At 38.3% G+C, this 26,342-nt stretch overlaps 4 protein-coding genes and 1 pseudogene across 4 annotated transcripts; 3 read left to right on the forward strand and 2 right to left on the reverse strand.

Annotated features, from left to right (window-relative positions):
- Positions 1-368: 368 nt before the first annotated feature.
- Positions 369-1,862, reverse strand: LOC144629667 (uncharacterized). Its single transcript, XM_078487894.1, has one exon. The coding sequence runs from the start codon at positions 1,860-1,862 to the stop codon at positions 369-371; it is 1,494 nt and encodes a 497-aa protein (XP_078344020.1).
- A 5,393-nt stretch (positions 1,863-7,255) lies between these two features.
- LOC144631008 (5-hydroxytryptamine receptor 1D-like) lies at positions 7,256-8,975 on the reverse strand (annotated as a pseudogene).
- Positions 8,976-11,870: 2,895 nt separating this feature from the next.
- On the forward strand, positions 11,871-13,172 carry LOC144629668 (5-hydroxytryptamine receptor 1D-like). Its single transcript, XM_078487895.1, has one exon. It carries the CDS (start codon positions 11,871-11,873, stop codon positions 13,170-13,172), a length of 1,302 nt encoding a protein of 433 aa, XP_078344021.1.
- A 3,254-nt stretch (positions 13,173-16,426) lies between these two features.
- Positions 16,427-18,396, forward strand: LOC144629669 (uncharacterized). Its single transcript, XM_078487896.1, has 2 exons — positions 16,427-17,709; positions 18,041-18,396. Exons 1-2 carry the CDS (start codon positions 16,668-16,670, stop codon positions 18,394-18,396), a joined length of 1,398 nt encoding a protein of 465 aa, XP_078344022.1. The 5' UTR covers positions 16,427-16,667.
- A 3,294-nt stretch (positions 18,397-21,690) lies between these two features.
- Positions 21,691-25,926, forward strand: LOC144630441 (uncharacterized). The gene is made up of 3 exons (XM_078488810.1): positions 21,691-22,324; positions 23,694-23,790; positions 25,195-25,926. Exons 1-3 carry the CDS (start codon positions 21,925-21,927, stop codon positions 25,469-25,471), a joined length of 774 nt encoding a protein of 257 aa, XP_078344936.1. The 5' UTR covers positions 21,691-21,924; the 3' UTR covers positions 25,472-25,926.
- Positions 25,927-26,342: the final 416 nt, after the last annotated feature.

A 26,342-nucleotide genomic window follows, 5' to 3' on the forward strand; every position in this document is an offset into this window, starting at 1 on the left:
CCTATACGGCTAAAATGACCGTTCAGAGATTTTACAGAGCGACGCCCTTCGATAAGAACAAAGTTCAAGGTCCACGTAATAAAAAATGTAACTGTTCGCTTGCTAGACAAGCTTCCTCACTCAGTTTATGTGAAATGCTGGCTTCGCTTGTTATCCGAGCATATGGCCGAAAATTCATATCTCTTAGTCTAATTTCAACCAAACGAACAACGCAAATTGCTATGAATCAAAGGAATCTGACTGCGTTGCTATTTCGCTGCTGCGGCCTATTATTGGCTCGCTGCTGTTATGAGCAATATTTTCCTGCACAGTTTTAATGCCCAGTTTACCTTTCTCAATTCTTACTTGATACTGTGGTTGCTTCTCTGTCATTTCGGTTGTGTTTTCTTCCGATTGGAGGACAAGTCCTCGTTCTGAGCAGTTTCAGTACTTTTCAATCCAATACCAGCGCCAGAAGCGAGGATTAGTTTGTTTTTAGCGTGGCCTGGGTTTCTTCCTTCGCCATGTTCTTCCTCTGTCTTTTTGGCTGTGTTATTGAGTGCATTTAAGGAGTTAGGCTTGTTCAGTGTAGCGAAGGTGGTGTTGTCACCGACATTAGCGCCAGTAGCGAGGACTTCAGGATTATCTTCAACGTTGTTTTTAGAGTGGGCTGGTTTTCTTCCATCGCCATGTTCTTCCTCTGTCTTTTTGGATGTGCTGTTGAGTGCATTTGAGGAGACAGGCTTGTTCTGTGTAGCGAAGGTGGTGTTGTCACCGACATTACCGCCAGTAGCTAAGACTTCAGGATTATCTTCTTGGTTGTCGTTAGCGTGGGCTGCATTTCTTTCCTCGGCGTTCTGTTCCAGTCCTTCTCCTTCTTGTCCACTAAGCGGTCTCACAGCATTGTTTGCTGAACCAAACAGTCTCATTTCAAATTGTCCAGCTTCTTGACAATTTTTTCTTAAAAGCAACTCAATAAATGCAACTCTGAACTCCCTTTTTCGTACTGTGTAAATAACTGGATTAAGAACTGAATTGATATTCACCGGCAGGAGAGCAAAATCACGAACTAAAGTTTTAACATCAGGTGTAAGATTGTCTTTGAAAACTTGCCAAGTAAAAAATACAATAATTAAAGGCAAAAAGAAACACAGAAAAAGTGTCACTAATATTATTGTGGTAAGTTTCAAGGCTTTCTTCTCCTGTTTAAATTTTGCTCTGGTCTCCACGGAAACTTGCTGTGAAAGAATCTCCTCTTCATGTCGGCGAGCTTCCTTATAAACAAAAATTTGAAGCAAGACGATTGAAGAAAATGTTGCTGTTATTAAAACAAATGCCACGACCCTTGAATACGATGCAATGAGAAGGACAAAGCCGGCTGCCGTCCACGCTACAGCAGAAGAAACGATCAGGCGAGCTTTACTGACAAAATTAGCGTAAGTGAAGGTGTATTTAATGGCAAAAAATCGCTCTCCGCTGATTACAACCACGTGAAACAACGACGTAAAACATGAAATAACGAAGGAGATAGTAAATGCCAACTCAGTGTCACAAAATTCGTAAAAATCTTTACCTTTTAGAAGAAGAATTATCTTGGTTATGTATAGGGGTTGCGCAATTAGGCCAACCATCAGATCGGTGAGCGCCAAACAAGCCAACAGAATGTTAGGGTTTATTTGAAGTCGTCGTTTGGTTTTCACGGCAACCATAACCAAGGCGTTCAACAGAATGGTAAAAGGACAAGCGGCCAAGCTGAGGACAGCTGCTGCGACAAGCATACCACGAAATGAATCGGCAGCGGAATATCGCAAGGGAATAATTTCGAAGAAGAAACTTTTACAATCATTTTCTTTCCCGATCGATGGAGACTCAGTGAAATTCATCTTTCTTTAAACAGATCACGAACGGTGCATTGCTCTTAATTTGTTTTGAGTTGAAAATGCCTCCTTTTGCAACATCTCGTTCTTTAAGCGATGACGCCATCAATGATGTCAACGCTTATTGTCGGCATGCGACAAAGCGAGTTGGGGGATGTTAGGATTACACAATGAAGCGAACCGAAGAGCACTGGAAATGAGGTCCACGAGTAAGATCACATGAGGTAGCCCGTGAGGTGTTATTTGTTTCGGAAGGGATCCGTAGCCGTAATTTTTGCGATCATTTAGGCCCGGTTTATGTATGTATGTATGTATGGCTTAGGGTGCGTTCCTTTGGTATGATCCGGATCATGATCAGTGATCCGACATCACTCGGATCATGGTGCATCAAAGGACCGATGAATCCTTGCCCAGAGTGGATTCATCGGTTCCTCTAATGGATCATGATCCAAGTGATCTCGGATCACTGAATCCTGATCTGGATCATCCCAATGGAACGCGCCCTTAGAAACACATCAAAAATTCCATGGTACATACATACAAAATTGACAAACACACACGCGATATATGAAAGGTGTACATTAAATTTAATTGTGGTTTACGTGTCGGTTAGGGCTGTTTTGGCCAGGCTTGTCCTGTTAACTGAAAGAAGTTAATGAGCACTGTGTCCACTGTAAAAACTGAGAACTACAGGGCTCCATTGAAAAGCACTGTGGTGAAATGGACCCCCTGTTTAAATATTATTATAAATATTATTATTATTAGAACTGAAATAATTGAAATATCATTATTCTGAATGCCGGGTGACCTTACTAACTTTAGCTTGAATTGAAAAAGAAAAGCGCGAAAGGAGTCCTCTGTCAGCTAAGCAACTGATTGCAATTTGTTTGCCCAGTTTTCTCGGACAGTGGCTTTGAAGTGAACAAATTAAACTCGACAAGAAATCGCCGCGTAGAACACAAATCAAAGTACTCCGAGACAGTAAAAAAGGACTAATACAGAGGATAAACGGAAGAGACAAATTATATTTAATAAGTTCTGTTAGATTTGGTAAACAGAAATCACTGCATTGTTTTAAAATTTCGAAGCAGCGTTTAACCATGCTAGTTCGCGAGAAGCATCGTATATCGTGTATCGAATGTCACGCTACAATTAAGATTAAAAATAGACTAATTTATAAAAATAAGACTAAAAATAGTGAAAGAACCGAAATAAGGTATTGCTGTTGATTAATAAAAACAAATATATGAAAATGTATTTTATTTTTGGGATTCCACAACTAATAACACATTAATTTAAATTTTAACAAATCTTCACATGCTGATTTGTGCTTTTCTTATGTCAAAAATGTAAGCTAAGCTGTCAGTTTCTCTCACCCCCAACACTCCTTACTCCCACACTGTCTGCTATCCAGGCTTTTATTGTACCGAACATTGTGACTTGCACCAATTTTTCGAAACGGAAACAAAAGAGTAGATAAAAATTAGTGCTGACGCAAGTGTAAACAATGAACAGTTTTTATGGTTTTGTCAAAAACGTCAAGTCGGATAGCGAAATAAACGTCGTTCAAAAAAAAAAACTTAGGTTTTGCGTGTGGCGTTCAACTTAACGAGTGCTAGGAAAAAGGGTCAACAAAGTGAAATTTTCCCATTTCATCGCAGTTAATGTCATTATTTCCGTTTTATCCGTCATGTTTTTCAGAATGGTTTTTGCAAGTAAAGTTATAGACCGTGCCGAACAAAGGCTACTTTCCTTAAGTTTCTGGTATTTTTAAAGCAGTTTTCTGGGCTTAAGCTAATCTGTCGAATTTCGTGATTGCATAAAAGAAGCTCAAGTAAAAATGTGTGCTGTTTCAAAACACTGAGGGCTCAAATTTTCATTGTGACGTCAGCATTCAGCGTTGCTTTCTTGTTAAGCGAGCATACGGGCTCGAATCTGGCGAATATTTCGTTTATAAGTGTTTTTTTCGAGTCATTTTCCACTGCAGAAGCCCCCAGGCTGGCATCATTAAGCTAGAATGCTGGGTAGAGGCAAACTTCTGAAAGAAACCAGAGGCGAGAGATGATTTGACGATGATTGGAACGCCAAAAACATTTGTATGGAAACATGGTGGTTCATGAGTTAAGTTGTCTCTCTGGCCGTTCTGTGGATGGATTCCGAGACCTGCCAAGGCAATTTGGACAACTTTTGACTTCCAAAGAATGCGTTCGGTGCAGTATTTTGCTGGTAGGATTGGGTGGCTCGACACTTATAAAAAATGCATGAAATAGAGGTGAGTGGACTTGCATTTCGCCGAAACGGCTGTATTACCCAGGCATTCCTTTCGGTCACCAATAAGGAAATTACAGGTTTCCAAGCATTGCTCTAATCGAATGGTAATTGCTCAGTCTGCTGAAAGATTGATGAGAAGTTTTCTTAGTGAACGGAAAGAAATAGGTTTGAAGTTTGCTGCAAATGTACACTTTTGGATTCGGAATTATTTTTTCATTAAAAAAATTGGAGACAAAGATGTGCGTTTTTTGTTGTTGTCCCATGAAGTAGAAAACGGGCATTTTCGGATTTGCTGCAGAACAAACAACCATATACAACGGAAATCTGGAGCTGTAGTCAGTTAGTTGGCTTTTAAAGCTTTGAAAATTATCACTTTGCCATAACGAGGGCTCATTACTTTTATGTGTCCAGATATGTGAAAGCTGCAGATTTTTTAATTACTGCTGGTGTTTTCCACGCAAATATGCGTTGTTAGGATCTAAAGGGTTAATATCTTTCCGTGAAACTTTTCTTGTTTGGCTGTGTCACTTAGTCAGCAACAAGAAAAAAATATTCTTCTGTTTTGCACGTATAAAACACGAAATTTTTATTGAATTTATTACTCACAGTTTACTGAGCGCGAGCCCGTGTATAAATGATTCAGGCTTCGATGAAGATTTTTTATATTTTCAGCAGAAAGTTTTATGCTGGAAATATCACAGGTGGTTGTTTTCAAGAAAACAAAAAGTTCTATCTTACAAAGGGAAGAATATGAATGTGATAAATGATCATCGCAGTGAATTTCCAATTTAAGCAATTGGAATAAAGAAGCCTGAAAAAAATTCAGGGCTTCAACGGGATTCGAACCCGTGACCTCCGCGATACCGGTGCGATGCTCTACCAACTGAGCTATTGAAGCCACACATTGGGAGCGAGGTCAATTGTGAGTTCATATTTTACCCGTGAGAGGAGTGAAATGATGTAATGTATATGAAATGATTCATATATGAACTGCGGATGGATATGAATGTGATAAATGATCATCGCAGTGAATTTCCAATTTAAGCAATTGGAATAAAGAAGCCTGAAAAAAATTCAGGGCTTCAACGGGATTCGAACCCGTGACCTCCGCGATACCGGTGCGATGCTCTACCAACTGAGCTATTGAAGCCACACATTGGGAGCGAGGTCAATTGTGAGTTCATATTTTACCCGTGAGAGGAGTGAAATGATGTAATGTATATGAAATGATTCATATATGAACTGCGGATGGATATGAATGTGATAAATGATCATCGCAGTGAATTTCCAATTTAAGCAATTGGAATAATTGGAATATTTGGAATATTGGAATAATTGGAATATTCCAATTGCTTAAATTGGAAATTCACTGCGATGATCATTTATCACATTCATATCCATCCGCAGTTCATATATGAATCATTTCATATACATTACATCATTTCACTCCTCTCACGGGTAAAATATGAACTCACAATTGACCTCGCTCCCAATGTGTGGCTTCAATAGCTCAGTTGGTAGAGCATCGCACCGGTATCGCGGAGGTCACGGGTTCGAATCCCGTTGAAGCCCTGAATTTTTTTCAGGCTTCTTTATTCCAATTGCTTAAATTGGAAATTCACTGCGATGATCATTTATCACATTCATATCCATCCGCAGTTCATATATGAATCATTTCATATACATTACATCATTTCACTCCTCTCACGGGTAAAATATGAACTCACAATTGACCTCGCTCCCAATGTGTGGCTTCAATAGCTCAGTTGGTAGAGCATCGCACCGGTATCGCGGAGGTCACGGGTTCGAATCCCGTTGAAGCCCTGAATTTTTTTTCAGGCTTCTTATTCCAATTGCTTAAATTGGAAATTCACTGCGATGATCATTTATCACATTCATATCCATCCGCAGTTCATATATGAATCATTTCATATACATTACATCAAAGGGAAGAATAGTTACGGATTATTAATATTTTTACGATTTTGGAACAAGCCAGAAAAAAAGCTTGCTAAAGTTAAAATGGTTTTCATTTGCAAATGAATATTGCCTGTAAACTTCTTTTTTGCAAAAAAAATAAAAATGTTTAAACGACGACTCCGCGAGAAAAGCAAAGCGAATAAAGGCCAGGAAACCGGTCAAACGTGTGAGCGACAGAAAAATAAAGCAAAGGAAAATGTCGGCTGAACTGAATTTTTTCTTTTAAGAGAATTATTTTTTTCTGAGAAAACATCGAAAACAACCGATTGAACGACTGTGTAGTGTCGACCAAGAGTTTTGCATATACTCAATACAGAGTTTTTTTAATTGGGTATACGGTAGTATGGGTGTTTAGAACATCATTTTTAGATTTTTGCTTCTATAAAATTAAGAAATGCATGTCACATTAAAATGTCTCGTCGTTTTTGCCTTTTATTTTATTCGAGTTTTAAAAGATATAACAAACATTTACGGAATAGGAAAACCCGAGATATTTCTTATCAAATTATCTCAGTTTTCCTTGCATGTAACACTACGCAACTGCCTACCTTGCTTTTGCCGATCGCTGTTCATCCATAATTCACATAAATCAAATGTTTATTTTCATGTATACATAATTGACACACAACTCTTTTACTGGCCGATCAGCTAACAAAGCAAAGTTGTTAAACTTAGTAAACCTATGCGGTAAAATGATCGCTTGATTTTACAGAGCGACGCTCTTCGCTCAGAACGAAGTTCAAAGTCCACGTAATAAAAAAATGTAGCTGTACGTTCGCTTGACACTAGCTTCCTACGCTTATCTTTCGAGCATATGGCCGAAAATTCATATCTCTTAGTCTAATTTCATCCAAACGAAAAACGCAAATCTATATGATTCAAAGGAATAATGTCCCTTCTAATTCTGGTTGCGTTGCTATTTCGCTACTACGGCATATTATTCGCTCGCTGCTGTTATGAGCAATATTTTCCTGCACAGTTTCAATGCCCAGTTCAACTTTCTCAATTCCTACTTGTTACTGTGGTTGCTTCTAGTTCATTTTGGATGTGTTTTGTTCCAGTTGGAGGACTAGTTTTCGTTCTAAGCAGTTTCAGTACTTTTCAAATCAATTCCAGCGCCAGAAGCGAGAATTAGTTTGTTTTTAGAGTGGGCTGGATTTCTTCCCTCGCCATTTTCTTCCTCTGTCCTTTTGACTGTGCTGTTGAGTGCATTGAAGGATGTCAAGCTCGTTCTGTGTAGCGAGGGTGGTGTTAACACCAACATTATCACCAGAAGCGAGGACTTGAGGATTATCTTTTTGCTTGTCGTTTAATTTGCGCGTGCTGCATTTCTTCCCTCGCCATGTTCTTTCTCTGTCTTTTTGGATGTGATGTTGAGTGCATTTGAGGAGACAGGCTCGTTCTGTGTAGCGAGGGTGATGTGGTCATCGACAGAAGCGCCAGTAGCTAGGACTTCAGAATTATCTTTGAGGTTGTTTTTAACGTGGGCTGCATTTCTTCTCCTCGCCATGTTCTTCCTCTGTCTTTTTTGATGTGCTGTTAAGTGCATTTGAGGAGACAGGCTCGTTCTGTGTAGCGAAGGTGGTGGTGTCATTAACATTAGCGCCAGTAGCGAGGACTTCAGGGTTATCTTCTTGGTTGTCGTTAGCGTGTGGTGCATTTCTTTCCTCGGCATTCTGTTCCTGTCCTTCGCCTTCTTGTCCATTTTGCGGTCTCACAGCTTTTTTTGCTGAACCAAACAGTCCTATTTCGAATTCTTCAGCTTCTTGACGATTTTTTCTAAAAACCAACTGAATAAATGCAACTCTGAATTCCCTTTTTCGTACTGTGTAAATGACTGGATTAAGAAGTGAATTGATATTCACCGGCAGGTGACCAAAGTGACGAACTAAAGTTTTTACATCAGGTGTAACCTTTTCTTTGAAAATTTGCCATGTAAGAAACATAATAATGAAAGGCAAAAAGAAACACAGAAAAATTGTCACTAATATTATTGTTGTAAGTTTCAAGGCTTTCTTCTCCTGTTTAAACTTTGCTCTTGCCTCCAAGGAAACTTGCTGTGAAAGAATCTGTTTTTCATGTCAGCGGGCTTCATTGTAAACAAGAATTTGAAGCAAGACGATTGAGGAAAAGGTTGCTGCTATTAAAACAAATGTCACGACTCTTTAATTTGATGCAATGAAAAGGAAAAAGGCGGCTGCAATCCATGCCACGGCAGAAGAAACCATCAGGCGAGCTTTAGTGACAACATAAGCGTGAGTGAAGGTGTGTTTAATGGCAAGAAATCGCTCGCCACTGATTAAAACCAAGTGAAACAACGATGCGCAGCAAGAAATGACAAAGGAGATAGTAAATGTCAAATTAATGTCACAAAATTGATCAAAATCTTTATCTTGTAGAAGGAGGATTGTCTTGGTTATGTAAAGGGGTTGTACAAGAAGTCCAACCATCAGATCGGTAAGCGCCAAACAAGCCAACAGAATGTTAGGGTGTGTTTGAAGACGTCGTTTAGTTTTCACGGCTACCATAACCAAGGCGTTCAACAGAATGGTGAAAGGACAAGCGGCCAAGCTGAGGACAGCGGCTGCGACAAGCAAGCCATAAAATGAATCGGCAGCGGAATATCGCAAGGGAACAGTTTCGAAGAAGAAGTTTTTACAATCGTTTTCATTCCTGATCGATGAAGACTGAGAGAAATTCATCCTTCTTTGAACAGACGACGAGCGGAGCGTTGCTGTTAAGTTGTTTCGTGTTGAAAGTGTCTTTCTCTCGTAATATGTCTTTACTTTATTCAATTGCAGTAGAATTATTAATTTTATTTCGGGACAGGACTTCTGTTTACTTCTAGTAAAACAATATTCTAGTTTTTTGGGGGGAAAAGGGGCACAAAGAAAAACTTGACTAATGCAAATTTACCCGGGGAGACGCTTAAAGCTTATCATCGACGATTTGAAAAGGAAATGTAGTAAAAAATAGTATAAAAATTTTTTTTTTTTAGGAGGAGAAAAGGAAAAAATTTTTTAAAGGGGGGGGAAAAGTTATATTTTAAAAAAATTGGTGATTATTTTGTTTATTAAGTGTTTAGACAAACTGACTCGCACTAATGGCTACTTAAGAGAACTTCTTTATGAAGAACATATTACATCAGTACAATGATTGGTCGGTTTGTCAGGCTGCGTGATAAAACAGCACAATGGTCTTTTGAAACGGCCTTCTCATCATAAATATAACTTTTTCAAATCGATGGAATACTACCGAAATAAATTAATTCATTCAATTCGGATCATATATGTACTTAAAGTAAAACTCTTAATTTCTGACCATTTCTATGCATTTCCTCGGTCAATCAATTGATTTAAGATTTTTCTATAAAATACGGTGTTGAAGATGAAGTGTTCAACATGACATGAGCATGGGACAAAGACAAATTCTGAGTCCCCGACGGGAATAACCATGGCCTCTCAGAATACCGGTTTGGCGCTGTAAACGACTGAGCTACGAGAGACTAGTTGTGAGCTGGGCCATTTACTAGGTTGATAAGTGACACGCGTCCTGCATACTGCTAGGAAGAAGTCGAAATCATCAAGTTTGTAGTAAATAATTAAGATGGTAAATTCTAAGCTCGGTAATAAATAATGAAGATGAAGTGTTCAACATGACATGAGCATGGGACAAAAAAATTCTGAGTCCCCGACGGGAATCAAACCCATGGCCTCCCAGAATAAATACGGTGTTTTAATATACGTTTTAAATACGGTGTTTTAATAGCTTATTTACTCATTAAGTCGCAGTTTAAATCACCCAAAACAAACACACTTGCATAACTGCAATGGTCGCTATTTACAGCTGTCAGGCTGTTTTCGCTATTGTAAAAAGCATTCTGGCGATCTCTACTGTGATTGGTTTATTGAAGAAAAGTTACGCTGTCATTGGTTGGTGATTAGTTTCTTTTTTTATTTTAAGGAAATTGGCTCAGTTTAAAGCACGTAGCTTTATTAGAACACAAAGAACGTCTAAAATATTTTAATTTACTTGTAGTCTTAAGTGAATCTGTGAAGGAAGAATATTCCCGTCGCTCCAGTTTGTAATTTTCCTCTTAGTTATCTGAAAATTCATTGTAAATATAGGAAATAGAAAAATTCAGTTCAGCCAACATTATTTTTCCATTGATTTTCGTTTCTGCTGCCCACACGTTTTCTTGGTTTCCTGGCCTTTATTCCCTTTGCTTCTCTGGCGGAGTCGTCGTCTTATATATTTTTCCCCGCAAAAATGTTGTCCAGAGTAAATAAATTTTGCAAATAAAACCCATCTTTAATGTTAGCAAGCTTTTGTTCTGGCTCGTTCCGAAATAAACATGTTTATCGAAGCCTGAATAACCCAAATACTCGCTCGACAAACCGTGAGAAGTTAAATTAATATTTCGTGTTTTCTACGTCCGAAAGGATGAGAGTATTATTTTACTTGTTGCCGATTAAGTGACACAACCAACCTTGAAAAGTATCACGGAAAAATATTGAGAGACAATAAGGAAAGTAGACTTTTTCGGCACGGTCCATGAGTTTACTACTGAGCAAAATCGATTCTGAAAAACATGACGGATAAAACCCGAAAAAATGACATCGACTGAGATGAAATGTGCAAATTTCACTTTATTGACCGTTTTTCCTAGCACTCGTAAAGTTTGAACGCCACACGCAAAACCTAAGTTTTAAACAACGTTTATTTCGCTATCTGACTTGAAGTTTCTGGTAAACACACACAAAAAAGTAGTGTTCATTGTTTACCCTTGCGTCGGCTCAACCATTGACGCTTAATCACTATCCAACGGCAGTGCAACTTTTGTAGAATAAACAGTTGAGTTCGCCAGAATGCTTCTTTACAATGGCGAGAAACACCTCTGACAGCTGTAAATAGCGACCATTACAGTATTCCACTGGTTCTATTGCTAGTTTGTCTAATTAGGGTGATTTAATTTGTGACTTATTGAGTAAATAAGCTCTTCTAAGATACGGTATTGATTAGAAAAATCTAAGTAAATCATTTGATTAGTCGACCAAATATATAGAAAATAAGAATTTTACTTTAAGGATATGTATGATACGATTTTAATACATTTACCTATTTCTGTAATATACCATCGATTTAAAAAAGTTGCATTCATGATGAGAAAGCCATTTCAAAAGACCATTGTGCTGTTTCAGCGCGCAGCCTGGCAAACCGACCAATTATTGAACTGATGAGAGATGTTCTTCACAAAGAAGTTTGCTTAAGTAGCCATTAGTATGAGTCAGTTTGACTTAACACTCTGATAAACTCAATAATCGCTAATGGTTTTATTAGCTGGAATTGTGAATATGGAAAAGGCTTTCGACGTAACGATGAGCACTGCTTCCATATTTCAATCGGATTAATATTAGTTTTACATTTTGTCTCGTCTCCTTAATATAACTAAAGAAGTTTTTATACTTTTTTTCGAGAAGATCTTCAATATAAACATTTCCTTTTCAAATCGACGATAAGCTCTACAATGTCTTTCAACCGGTTAAAAATTTGCATTGGCCAAGTCTCTTTTTGTGACCCTCTTTCTATCCAAAACCTAGTGCATTGTTTTACTAGAAGTAAACGGAATCCCTTTCCCCAAAATAAATAAATTATTTTGCCGCAATTGAATAAAAGAGCGATCATTTATGTGGTTAGAGCAATGCAATTTTAACACCAAACAAATTAACAACAACTGTCCGCTCGTAATCTGTACAAAGAAAGATGAATTTCTCTCAGTCTTCATCGATCGAAAGTGAAAATAATTGCAAAAACTTTTTCTACAACACAGTTCCCTTGCGATATTCTTCTGTAGATTCATTATATGGCTTGCTTGTCGCAGCAGCTGTCCTCAGCTTGGCCACTTGTCCTTTAACCATTCTGTTGAACGCCTTGGTTATGGTTGCCGTAAAAACCAAACGACGACTTCAAACACACCCTAACATTCTGTTGGCTTGTTTGGCGCTCACCGATCTGATGATTGGACTTGTTGTACAGCCCCTACACATAGCCAAGACAATGCTCCTTCTACAAGGTAACAATTTTTACATATTTTGTGACACTGATTTGGCATTTACTATCTCCTTTGTCATTTCCTGTTGCGCATCGTTGTTTCACTTGGTTTTAATCAGTGGAGAGCGATTTCTTGCCATTAAACACACCTTCACTCACGCTAACGTCGTCACTAAAGCTCGCCTGATGGTTTCTTCTGCCGTGGCATGGATTGCAGCCGCCTTTTTCCTTCTCATTGCATCGTATTCAAGGGTCGTAACATTTGTTTTAATAGCAGCAACATTTTCTTCAATCGTCTTGCTTCAAATTCTTGTTTATATGGAAGCCCACCGACACGAAAAACAGATTCTTTCACAGCAAGTTTTCATGGAGGCCAGAGCAAAATTTAAACAGGAGAAGAAAGCCTTAAAACTAACCACAATAATATTAGTGACAATTTTTCTGTGTTTCTTTTTGCCATCATTTATTATATTTGTTACATGGCAATTTTTTAAAGAAAAGTTTTCGCCTGATGTTAACATGTTAGTTCGTCACTTTGGTCACCTGTCGGTGAATATCAATTCAGTTCTTAATCCAGTCATTTACACAGTACGAAAAAGGCAGTTTCGAGTTGCATTTAGTGAGTTGCTTTTAAAGAAAAGTTTTCAAGAAGCTGAAGAATTCGACAGGAGACTGTTTGGATCGCCAAAAAACAATGCTGTGAGACGGCAAAATGGACAAGAAGGCGAAGGACAGGAACAGAATGCCGAGGAAAGAAATGCAGCCCACGCTAACGACAAACAAGAAGATAATCCTGAAGTCCTCGCTACGGGCGCTAATGTTAATGACAACACCACCCTCGCTACACAGAACGAGCCTGTCTCCTCAAATGCACTCAACAGTATATCCAAAAAGACAGAGGAAGAACATGGCGGGGAAAGAAATCCAGCCCACGCTAACGACAACCAAGAAGATAATCCTGAAGTCTTAGCTACTGGCGCTAATGTCGGTGACAACACCACCCTCGCTATATAAGAGAGCCTGTCTCCTCAACTGCACTCAACAGCCCATCAAAAAAGACAGAGAAAGAACATGGCAAGGGAATAAAGGCAGCACACGCTCACGACAACCAAGAAGATAATCCTGAAGTCTTAGCTACTAGCGCTTTAAATGTCGGTGACAACACCACCCTCGCTACACAGAACGAGCCTGTGTCCTCAATTACACTCAAGAGTTCATCCAAAAAGACAAACGAAGAACATGGCGAGGGACGAAATCCAGCTCACGCTAAAAACAAACTAGTTCTCGCTTCTGGCGCTGGAATTGATTTGAAAAGTACTGAAACTGCTTAGAACGAAAACTTAGTCCTCCAATTGGAACAAAACACATCCAAAATGACCAAGAAGCAACCACAGTGACAAGTACGAATTGAGAAAGTTGAACTGGGAATTGAAACTGTGCAGGAAAATATTTCTCATAACAGCAGCGAGCGAATAATAATCCGTCACCGTAGCAAAAAAGCAACGCAACCAGAATATGAAGGGAAATTATACCTTTGAATTATATAGATTTACGTTTTTCGTTTGGATGAAATAAGACTAAGAGATATGAATTTGAGGTCACATGCTAGCATTATAAGCGAAGCCAGCATTCTCACATAAACTGAGAAAGCTTGTCAAGCGAGCGACCAGTTACATTATTTTATTACGTGGACCTTGAACTTCTCTCTGAGCGAGGAGCGTCGCTCTGTAAAATCAAACGATCATTTTATCCGCATAGGTTTACTGAGTTTAAGAACCGTTTGCTTTGTTAGCTTATCGGCCAGCAGTTGTGTCAGTTATGTATATATGATAATAAACGCTCGGTTTATGTGAATTATGGATGAACAGCGAAAGAGAAAAGCAAGTTTGGCAGTTGCGTAGTGTTACATGCAAGGAAAACTGAGAGAATTTGATAAGAAAAATCTTGGGTTTTCCCATTCCGTAAAAGTTTGTTATATCTTATATCGAAAAGCCGAGAAATTGTAGTGTGACTTGCAGTTCTTAGTGCTTTATAAAAACAACATACAACCGTATACCCAGTTAAAAAAAACCTTTATTGAGTCTACGCAAAACTCTTAGTCGACTCTACACAGTCATTCAATCGGTTGTGTTCGATGTTATCTCAGAAAAAAATATTTCTCTTAAAAGGAAAAAAAAGTTCAACCGACATTTTCCATTGCTCTTTTTTCTGCCGCGCACACGTTTTCCGGTTTCCCGGCCTTCATTCGCTTTGCTTTTCTCGCGGAGTCGTCGTTTAAACATTTTTATTCTTTCGCCAAAAATGGAGTTTACTGACAGGCAATATTCATTTGCAAATGAAACCCATAAATAAAAACCATAATGAAATTAATGTTAACAAGCTTTTTTTCTGGCTCGTTCCAAAATCGTATAAAAAATATCAATAATCCGCAATAACTCTTCTCTTTGTATAATAAAACTTTTTGTTTTCTTGAAAACAACCACCTGCGATATTTCCAGCATAATAATTTCTGCTGGAAATAAAACTGAAAGAAAAAAATCTTTTTGGAAGCCTGATTTACTCACATACGTCAGTAAATTAAAATTTAAAATTAGTATTTCGTGTTTCCTACGTCCGAAAGCATGAGAGTATCATTTTACTTGTTGACGAGCGACTACAAAACGGAGGAAAACGAATCGTTTGGGGTTATAGATAATTTTTTTAAAAAGACTTTATCTTTATTTCTTTCGCTTCTCGAGTCTTCGCCCGTGTCTTTTGTGTTTTTGTCTTTACTCCTCCGAACAACCTCGGAAAACGTTCAGATCAAAATCAACCGCGGCCTCTGGGGCTTTTTTTAACGCTGGAACGAGTGCTTTAATTGGCTAGACAAGGCCTTATGTGATGTTTCGTTTTCGAAACATCACATATGTGATGCTTGCGTCGAAGCCAATGAAATAAGAGCTGTTAAGCTTGCGCTTGTGCTTGCGCTTGTGCTTGCGTCGCTAGTGAAAACCAGGCTTAAGACTCACTTTATTCACCTTTTCTCCTAGCACTCGTAAAGGCGAACGCCACACGCAAAACCAAAGGAGTTATTTAACGACGTTTATTTCGCTATGTGACTTGAAGTTTTTGGTACAACCACAAAAAAATACTGTTCATTGTTTACCCTTGCGTCAGCATTAATTTTCATCTTCCCTTCTGTTTCCGTTTCGAAAACAGTGCAGATGTAGATTATATAAATTTTACTCTTTTCGACTCGCAAATGAGTTCGAATGAGCTCGTGCATGAGGTGATGTAATGTATATGAAATGATTCACTGCTGAATTTTTTCAGGCTTCTTTATTTCCAATTGCTTAAATTGGAAATTCACTGCGATGATCATTTATCACTTTCTTAAATTGCGAGGTTATGTACTTTTTCTGTCTCCTTCCCATCAACCTCTTCGGGCGTAGCGAAAAAACGAGTAACGACGTACTAGGTACGAGTCTGGGAAAATACAGCACCAATATAGCTACGTGCATCAAAACTGAGTCCATTTCCTTAAAATCAAATAAAAAAAAGAAACACTTAATCAGAAACCAATGACAGCGCAACTTTTCTCCAATAAACCAATCACAGTTGAGCTCGCCAGAATGCTTCTTTACAATAGCGAGAAACGCCTCTGACAGCTGTAAATAGCGACCATTACAGTATTCCACTGGTTCTATTGCAAGTGTGTTTAATGCAACCTGGTTCCCAGGGTCTCTCTTGTGTTTAATGTAGTTGACCAGTTTAATTTACGTCATTTTTGTAAATAAGCTCTTCTAAAATACCCTATTTTTGAGCAAAATATTAAGTAAATTATTTGATTAGCCGACCAAACACAGAAATTAAGAATTTTATTTTAAATGAATACATGAAACGAATTTAATGCATTTATTTATTTCTGTAATATACCATTGACTTGAAAAATTTGCATTTATGATTAGAAGACCATTTCAAAAAACCATTGTGCTGTTTCATAGCGCAGACTGTCAAACCGACCAATTATTGTACTGATGTAATATGTTCTTCATAAAGAAGTTCTCTTAAGTAGCCATTAGTATGAGACAGTTTGACTAAACACTCAATAAACTCAATAATCACTAATGATCGTGTTAACTGCAATTGTAAATATCGAAAGGTTTTCGTCGACCCGATGAACACTGTTTCGATTTTTTGATCGGATTTTTCGTCTCCTTATTACCACTAACAAAGTTTTCATACTATTTTCCGAGACTGAGGACCTTTAAGTAACATTTTCTTTTACAAATCGATGATCGGCGTCTTTCAATCGGGAAAAAAATTTGCAGTAGTCAATTTTCTCTTTGTGCCCCTTTTTTCACAAAAACTAGAGTATTGTTTTACTAGAGGTAAACAGAAGTCCTGTCCCAAAATAAAATTAATAATTCTACTGCAATTGAATAAAGTAAAGACATATTACGAGAGAAAACACTTTCAGCACGAAACAACTTAACAGCAGCGCTCCGCTCGTTGTATATTGAAAGAAGGATGAATTTCTCTCAGTCTTCATCGATCGGGAATGAAAACGATTGTAAAAACTTCTTCTTCGAAACTGTTCCCTTGCGATATTCCGCTGCCGATTCATTTTATGGCTTGCTTATCGCAGCAGCTGTCCTCAGCTTGGCCTCTTGTCCTTTTACCGTTCTGTTGAACGCCTTGGTTATGGTTGCCGTGAAAACCAAACGACGACTTCAAACACACCCTAACATTCTGTTGGCTTGTTTGGCGCTTACCGATCTGATGGTTGGTCTTGTTGTACAACCCCTACACATAACCAAGACAATCCTCCTTCTACAAGGTAAAGATTTTGATCAAATTTGTGACATTAATTTGGCATATACTATCTTTTTTGTGATTTCCTGCTTCGCATCGTTGTTTCACTTGGTTTTAATCAGTGGAGAGCGATTTCTTGCCATTAAACACACCTTCACTCACGCTAACGTCGTCACTAACGCTCGCCTGTTAGTCTCTTCTGCCGTGGCATGGATTACAGCCGCCTTTTTCCTTCCCTTTGCATCGTACTCAAGGGTCGTGGCATTTGCTTTAATAGCAGCAATATTTTTTTCAATCGTCGTGCTTCAAATTTTTGTTTATAAGGAAGCCCGCCGTCATGAAAAACAGATTCTTTCACAGCAAGTTTCCTTGGAGGCCAGAGCAAAATTTAAACAGGAGAAGAAAGCCTTAGATCTAACCACAATAATATTAGTGATACTTGTTCTGTGTTTCTTTTTGCCATCAATTGTTATGTTTGTTACATGGCTGCTTTTAAAAGAAAAATACTCGCCTGAGTTTAAAGCTTTAACTCGTCATCTAGCTCTACTAATGATGGGTATTAATTCATTTCTTAATCCAGTCATTTACACAGTACGAAAAAAGGGGTTTCGAATTGCATTAATTGAAATGCTTTTTAGAAAAAGTTTTCAAGAAGCTCAAGAATTCGAAAAGAGACTATTTGGATCGACAAACTATGCTGTGAGGCCGCAAAATGGACAAGAAGGCGAAGGACAGGAACAGAATGTCGAGGAAAGAAATGCATCACACGCTAACGACGAACAAGAAGATATTCCTCAAATCCTCGCTTCTAGCGCTATTGTTTAATAACAACACCGCCATCGATACACAGAACGAGCCTGTCTCCACAAATGCACTCAACAGCATATCCAAGAAGACAGAGGAAGAACATGGCGAGGAAAGAAATTCAGCCCACGCTAACGACAAGCAGGAAGATAATCCTGAGGTCCTCGCTACTGGCGCTAATGTCGGTGACAACATCACCCTCGCTATACAAAGAGAGCCTGTCTCCGCAACTGCACTCAACAGCACATCAAAAAAGACAGAGGAAGAACATGGCGGGGAAAGACATGCAGCCCACGCTCACGACAACCAAGAAGATAATCCTGAAGTCTTAGCTACTAGCGTTTTAAATGTCGATGAGAACACGACCCTCGCTACACAGAACGAGCCTGTCCCCTCAAATGCATTCAACTGCACATCTAAAAAGACAGAGGAAGAATATGGCGAAGGAAGAAACACAGCCCACGCTAAAAACAAACTAGTCCTCGCTTCTGGCGCTGGTATTGATTTGAAAAGTACTGAAACTGCTCAGTACGAGAACTTAGTCCTCCAATCGGAACAAAATACATCCAAAATAACTGAGAGGCAACCACAGTATCAAGTAGGACTTGAGAAAGTTGAACTGGGAATTGAATTTGTGTAGGAAAATATTTTTCATAACAGCAGCGAGCCAATACTAGGGCTTGGTGGCGAAAAAGCAACGCAGCCAGTATTTGAAGTGATATTCCTTTGAATCATAGATTTGCGTTGTTCGTTTGGATGAAATTAGACTTAGAGATATGAATTTTCGGCCATATGCTCGGATGACAAACGAAGCCAACATTTCACATAAAAGGAAGCTAGTGTCTAGCGAACGGACAGCTACATTTTTTATTACGTGGACCTTGAACTTCGCTCTGAGTAAGGAGCGTCGCTTTGTAAAATCAAACAATCACTGAGTTTAAGAACTTTGATTTGTTAGCTGATCGGCCAGCAAAACAGTTGTGTTTCAATTATGTATATATGAAAATAGACGATCAGTTTATGTGAATTATGGATGAACAGCGAAAGAGAAAAGTAATTTAGGCCGTTGCGTAGTGTTACATGCAAGGAAAACTTAAAAAATTTGATAAGAAAAATATCGCGTTTTCCTATGCCGTAAAAGTTTGCTATATCTTGAACTCGAATAAAGTGAAATGCAAAAAGACGAGATATTATTATGTGATATGAAGTTTAATTTTTAGTGCTTTAGAAGCAACAATTTAAAAATGATGTTCTTAACACCAATACTACCGTATACCTTGTTAGAAAAAAAACCTGTATAAGTTTACGCAAAACTCTTGGTCTACAGTACACAGTCGTTCAATCGGCCGCTGTGTTCGATATTTCCTCTAAAAAGGAAAAAAATTCAGTTCAACCGACATTTTCCATTGCTTTTTTTTCTGCAGCACACGTTTTACCGGTTTGCTGACCTTTATTCGCTTTGCTTTTCTCGCGGAGTCGTCATTAAAACATTTTCATTTTTAATTTTTCGCAAACGGAGAGTACAGGGAGTATTCTTTTGCAAATGAATATCATTTTTAATGTTTGATATTAAGCTTTTTTTCTGGCTCTTTCCAAAAATCGTAAAATTAACAATAATTTGCAATGATTCCCAGCTTTGTAAAGTAAAACATTAATTCTATGATCTAAAAGACAAAACCATAGCTCCATTGCAGTCAAATTTGTCTCCCGGGCGTTATAATTTAAAGTTACGAGCAGACAAGATTAACTTTGAAACTGTTCCGCTGGACCATATTTCAAAAACCCATATCGCAATCCATTTCAATCTTCAACACTTGTGGCCATCCGTACGCTCTTTTGCATTTGGTGTGTTATTTAAATATTCCTCCACTGTTTTAAGAGGTTATTTATATATTTAAACGAATTTGATGGTCATTTCCTATGCCTAAGTTGGCTTAAATCCGTGACATGGTCCCTTTAAAAAGTAAAAAAAATCTTCATTGAAGCCTGAGCAACTCATAAAAGGGCTCGATAAACTGTGAGTGATAAATAAAATTAATATTTCGTGTTTTATACGTGCGCAAGCCCCAGGGGGGCGGGGGGTACTCCGACTTGTAAATGACGGGGATGATCGAATGGAGGCAAAACTCAGGTCCCAAAAAAATCCCTTTAGTTAGTTTTCCGACATTACCCAAAAAAATCCCTGGACCAAAAATAACCCCTAAAAAAATCCCTTGTCAAATATTACCCAAAAATTGCCAGGAGGGGCAATAACGCTCGCGTTTGGTATTCATCATACCATAAATACGCCAAGGCCGAGCCAAAGCACTTAAGTTTGTTTTAAATACCCTAAAAGATCCCCTATTTGAATCAAGTCACCCAAAAGAAATACTTGCCAAATCTTCTTACCCGAAAACATCCCAGAATCGAAAATTTCAAACCCAAAAAAATCCTTCGATCATCCCCGTCATTTACAATCCGGAGTACCCCCCCTGGGGCGCAAGCAGAATAATATTTTACTCGTTGCCGACTGACGCAGCCAACTTGAAAAAGAAAAGATATTAAGAAAAAATAAGAAAAGTAGCCTTCGTTCGGCACGGTCTATAAGTTTGCTTGCAAAAACCTACCTGAACAACATGACGGACACTGAGGTGAATAGGTTGTTTTAGTATATACTCAAACAGTAAGATATAGCCCAAAAGGATGACTTTTGACTGGTTTATTCCTGTCAACGAGGCATAAAAAATCATTGTTAAATACAGTGGAGTCCTGATTTTTTGAACCTCCAAGGGAAACGAAAATTGGTTCTAGAAAGTGGAGTTCGTGAAACTGGGGTTAAAATTACAGTGCTTGACTGAGTAAAGCAAATGAAAGAAAAATAACTTTTGGTTCGAGTTAGCAGGAGGTTTGAGTAATCAGGATTTCCACGTCACTTTATTTTCAATGCCGTTAACCATCGAGAGTAAGGGCTTTTCACAAGTTGCTCGGCAACTTTTTGCCAACTTTTTATCTTTCGAGCTACTTTTTCCCTTTCGAACGACTTTTTGCAGTTTCTAGTCCGAAGATTGTCTGGGTTCGAAGACCACACGAACGTTTCCGAACACTTTTCGAACTTTTCCGAAGTTTAACGAAATTTGCCGGAGATTTCCGAGAAAGTTAAGAGGATGCTGCAATTTTCGGACCATTCAGCATTAAAAAATCGTCAGCAAACATGACGTCATCGATATTTTCACGATTGTTTTTTAGTGAAAGAAATCCTTGTAATTCCACAAATTTTGGCCTTAAAGTGTTATTTTAATAGATGTTTCTGTTGCGATAAAATTGCATAAAATGCTTAGTCATCTTACCTTCAATGGGAAACTAGCATATATTTGGAGAACTTTGTTATTTAAAGGCAACGTTTTGGATTTCTTGGAGCAACTTTCGAGCAACTTTTTGGATTTTGGAGCGTCCTTGGAGCAACTTTTTAAGAAATTTCGCACAACTTTTTGGGAAATATCGAACACTCTGAGCAATTTTGTATGATTTGGGTGAATAACAAGCGCATTAGCGGCGCGAAGTCCTTTGTTCCGCTCTCGTTCCACGCGTGTGCTCACGCTCCGCGCGTGTCTCTTGTACGGACGGCTGTCTTATTGGCAATAGAAGCACATCTAATTATTTTTCGAGCCCTTTTGCAACATTTTCACACTTCAAGTCTTAGATCACCCTTGCAAATTAATCATTCCCAACACTTTTAATGATCAAACGAGTGGTTTATTGACATGCATTGTTTCATTCATGTTTCTGTTGACATTTCTGTACAGTTCATTAGCCTTATCGTAATGAAGAGATTAGATAGCTTATAAACACATTTCTTAGCTTATCAAAATGCTTGCAAAACACTGGACATCTCTTGGGTATAACTTTGTCTCAGCAGTATAGACCAACAACGACACATCAAGGACCTGATTTTAATTTTCTAGCCGGGACTGACTTTAGGTGCAGCGTAGGTGCCGAGATTTTTCGTCGCCCATCGAGCACACCAAGTTAATTTGAAGGTATAATTGTTATTCCATATTAAAGTGGGATTTATACGGCTTGACGGAAATACAGAAACGTGAAATTCATGTAGCGCATTTAAGTGACTGAATCAACAACAAGAAGGTCAGAATATTTCAATTTTGAGGCCTTAACACTGAGAAGAAATTCTATGGAGAAGGAAGGTGGAGTTAAAACAGTTACAACATTACGGCCGAGCCCAAGTGCAGGGAATCCCTGTTGCACTCAAGAAAGACGAACACATGTTCGGCGACAACAAACAAGCGATATGCAAGTAAGAACAACGCGTTTAGCCACAAATGCATTCTTTATTACAAAACATGCTACATTGGAGCTGTCGACAGGCAGACATCAAGCAAGCTCGATTAGAAATGGGTGGAATAGCGGACATGGCCCGTTCAAAAAGCTTATCTCGACGCCTGAAAGTAACACTATCGAATCTACATTTTACGATGCGAATCCGACAGCAACAGGTGTTGTAATGAATCACAGTTCTTCATCGGCAATTTATCCAGTAACGCCTCAAGGATTTTCAGGTCGTCATGGACAAGGTATGATCATAAAATATCGCTATGTAAAGACCTTTCATGAATACATTAAAACCGCTTAGTGTACGTTTGTTTATTAAAACATTGTTTACTTTAGTGTAACAGGATTCTTTGAGTACATTATCTTGTCAAAGAACAGTTCATTCCTGGAATATTACTGTGAGTCAGTTTGTAAAAGAATTGCTGTTATTTTATTCTTATCAGGTATTCTTGACATCTACGCTGTAGGTCTCTTTCGATTCACACAATCCGAACCGCACACGGCTGTCAAACTTGCAAAAACCCGCTTTTTTATTCTTTTAGCGAGCAAAATAAGGGATTTAGAATACCGTTGTGTCGGAAACGTTTTACTTTATAGAACCGGAAATGAGAGAGCTAGATTTGCAACAAGAGAGTCATTTAACGCCATTCTTCCCCCAAACTGCGTTAACACATGTTAAAGCAATTACCTGATAGTTTATCTGATCTTGTAATTGTTTTCGATTTCACTGAACAATGCGCAAATCGGTCATCCGTACACAACGCCACAGGACAGCAACAAGCTGCTTGTGTGGTAGTCCTGTGCTCTTGGAGTGAAAAATGGTCGCGCGCGCAAAACAAAGGCTCGCCCTGAATTTACGCGCTGTCATTTTACCCAATCACATTTCCTCATTTCTCGCTCGACGATGATTCAAGGAAAGTAGGGGCTGCTCGAACGTTCTTCACATTATGCTTGTAAGATTAAATCTGGATCTTTTGGTACAATCTCTTCTTTTTTAACAACGTCTATTTTTCGAGCTGAGCTAAACGGAGACTGAATTTTCGAACTTAACTTTTCGTATGTCAACCCGCAAACGTTCTTTTAGCTTGCTTTACATGTTTTTTAAGGTGTACAATTTTTTAGCCTGTCTTATACATGTTTGCTTTTTTTAAAAAAAAGCAAAGAAAATGTGAACTATGCGAATAGAAATTCATGTTTTTTCTATTGCAAATGTTCATTCAGGCATTTTGTGCTTGGCTGAACTGTAAATTTTCAGAGACATTTATTTTATTTATTTATTGTTAATTAAGGTGCAAGTTTTTAGAACTCGATGCCAAAACGTGTGAAAAATATTGAAATATGTTTAGCTTGTCTCAACTTGGGTATGTCCTCAGCATGTTTTTAAAATTTTGTTCAGTCTTATTCTCAACGTTATTTCTTATTGGTGGTATTCACTTGACGTCATAACCGCCATATTGGTGTACCTTTTAAAAATAATTTCAGTAAACTTAGGTTAGGTTCAGCAACATGGCTTTCATGCCGCCCTATTGTAATTTGAGTCCCACAAGCTGAGTGATAAAAAAATGAACGTATAACTACTAAACTTCTCATCAATTTGTTTACATCTTGCAGCGGGTTTATCAAGTGAACTCTTGGCTGGAGGAGTGGCCGGGGGATTGACAGTTTTGATTTTGATTGGTTTACTTCTGTTGGCGGTGATTTTAAAACGGTAAGCGTTTCAGATTTCTTAACCTAACCCACCCTCTCCCCTCTGGCTATTTCACTGGTCGTGAAATCACGATGGAAGACCACTTTGCTTTGTTAAAGATACGAGTAACTGAGCCCACGATTTTCGTCAACAAAAACACCCTTTACTGTATGACAATCATGAGTGGTCCCGCAAACGAAGAAACATGTTTGCGCTGTGCGGAAGCAATTTCCGTTTCCGAGTCGAAATAAAAAAATTCTGTTTATTCAGTCAGTAGCATTTTGCTTTTAAAAACATGTTTTCCAGTTTGCACACCAAAAAAAACAAATTTTGTCTCTGCAGCTATGTTTGATCAATTTTTCAAGATGGTGCATCTCCAAAACTGTAGCCTACTTTTTCAGGTTTGTCACCTAAGTTCGTAACTTGTATCCTTCCAACCGGCAATCCTGGTTCGATTTTGTTCTCTAGAATTTTTTCCCTTAGTAAACTTTTATTTGAGGTTTCCTACGATTTTAAGACAACTTCGTACATTCGAAAAAAATTACTCAATATACCATGACAAAACACATGACAAAGTGCCTATGAAGTAAAAATTAATTAATGCTTATTTAAAAGAATTTTACAAATAAAGAAGAATGGCGTTTACCGTTTTGAAATTTTTCAAGTTTTTGTGTTATGCAAATTAGGAAAGTGATGACGTCATAAATTGTTCCACTAAAAGATAGATCACAAAATTAAGGATATCTTTGAAAATATAAGAGTGATATTTTTGAAACTTGGCATCAGTAGTGACCTTCCTCAAAGGTGCAAAATGGCTCATACTATGATGTAAACATGGCAACACTCTGGTTCCAGTCTCTTTCTGTCATAAACCAAATATCTCCTTTTGCAACCCTTTAAAGTGGGACAGAGGGTCCGGCCTGGAACACACATGATGCCCATATTACCCTAACTCTCCTCATTTGCTTTTTGGAAGTGGATCATCTTTGGTTAAGCAAAAATTGGGGATGTCAGTATTAATTAAAACTGTTGCCATTGCAACGGCACAACGGGTGTCATTTTGTGTCTTTTGTGTCTTTTGTACATTAATGGTGCCAAGTTTGAAGAACACAGCACAAATATTCCAAGAGATATTCTGATTCAGTGCTTCATCTTTTTGTGGAACGATTAATGACGTCATCACTTTCCTTATTTGCATAATACAAAAACGTAAATATCTCTAAAACGAAAAAAGATATTGCAAAAAGAAAAACGCCATTCTTCTTTATTTTGAAAATACTTTCAAATAAACATCAATTATTTTTTACTTCATAGGCACTTTAAGGATTGGTGTTTCAGTAAAGAACTGTACCGGCGGATGGCGTTGGTGGGAATAGACTAAGTGATTTTCTAACGTCGGCCTTTTAATTCTTATTTTAATTTCAGTCGAAAAACAGGCGGCCTTGTTCTTGCCCAGAGCAACACAGAAACCTCCTTCGACAATTTGGGGTTCAATGGAGGCCGAAAAATCTCTGAATACATGGATCTGAGTGAGCTAGAGATTGTCCGAGTCAAAGTGAGCAACACGGTTAAACGGAAGATATCCACATTCACCAAAGAAGATCAAAAATCTCGCCGGGTGTCCTGTGGCCGACTCGAGCTGGTTGAGGTTCCTGCGAATTCAAATATTGATGATGACGTGTTGCTGACAGCTTGGGTTTAGCTAAACTCCACCCCAGTCCACCAGCTGGCTTTCTCGTGAAATAGACCCTTCTATGCCATTTTCACCTTTCGATAATGGCCACGTAACGAAAGTAAAATCTTTAGCCACAGGTGGAAAGAGCACCTAGATTGAGTAAAATAGGACAATTTGAGAGTCATTTCAGTGTTGCAAAATAGCGAAAATATGGTTCTACGAAGTCGGAAAGTTTTAGGACAGAAATTAAATTTGTCTCCCAGCGCCTGTACATAAGTTCTGTAAAATTCCTGACTTTGCGAAGCTACCGTTCTGCCATTATACTCAGAAGATACGGTCGCGAACTTTGCTATTTTGCTAATTTTGAGATACTCTTTTCATCAGTATCGTCAGATTTGTGCTAAACCTGCCGTGATTGATGCCACGCTATTCAAGTTAAACGTTTTTGTCGCATTAAAACCTAAACATAGTTCACTTTAAAACGGTTGCAAAACTCCACAGTATATATTGAAAATTGTGCGAGTCGATTTGAGCTGCCATTTTGAATTTGGTGTAATGATATGATTGCGCAAAAACAGAGCTTTGTTTTCGCTCGGATTGTTTTTCTGAACGTCAAATGCTGCAGCCGAAATTGACCACTTTTTACTCGAATAAGCACCCCCGCCTCAACCTCCGCAAATATGTGCCCACGCGACAGAAAGAAAACCTTATTATAGGAAATTAACGCTCGACGAGTTACGTTATTTTTTTTTGTGAGCGTTTATTTCCAAGACCTTAATTTCATTTCAAAAACCGGTACTGGATATACACTGTCGGAGCACATAGAAACCAGTACACTATTTTTCAGTCTTACACAATGTAAAAGCCTTAAAAAGATACTGTATGTCATCTACAATAT

This window comes from Oculina patagonica, chromosome 11 (assembly GCF_052425735.1).
Source record: "Oculina patagonica isolate OP01 chromosome 11, crgOcupat, whole genome shotgun sequence".
In the NCBI taxonomy this organism is placed as follows: Eukaryota; Metazoa; Cnidaria; class Anthozoa; order Scleractinia; family Oculinidae; genus Oculina; species Oculina patagonica.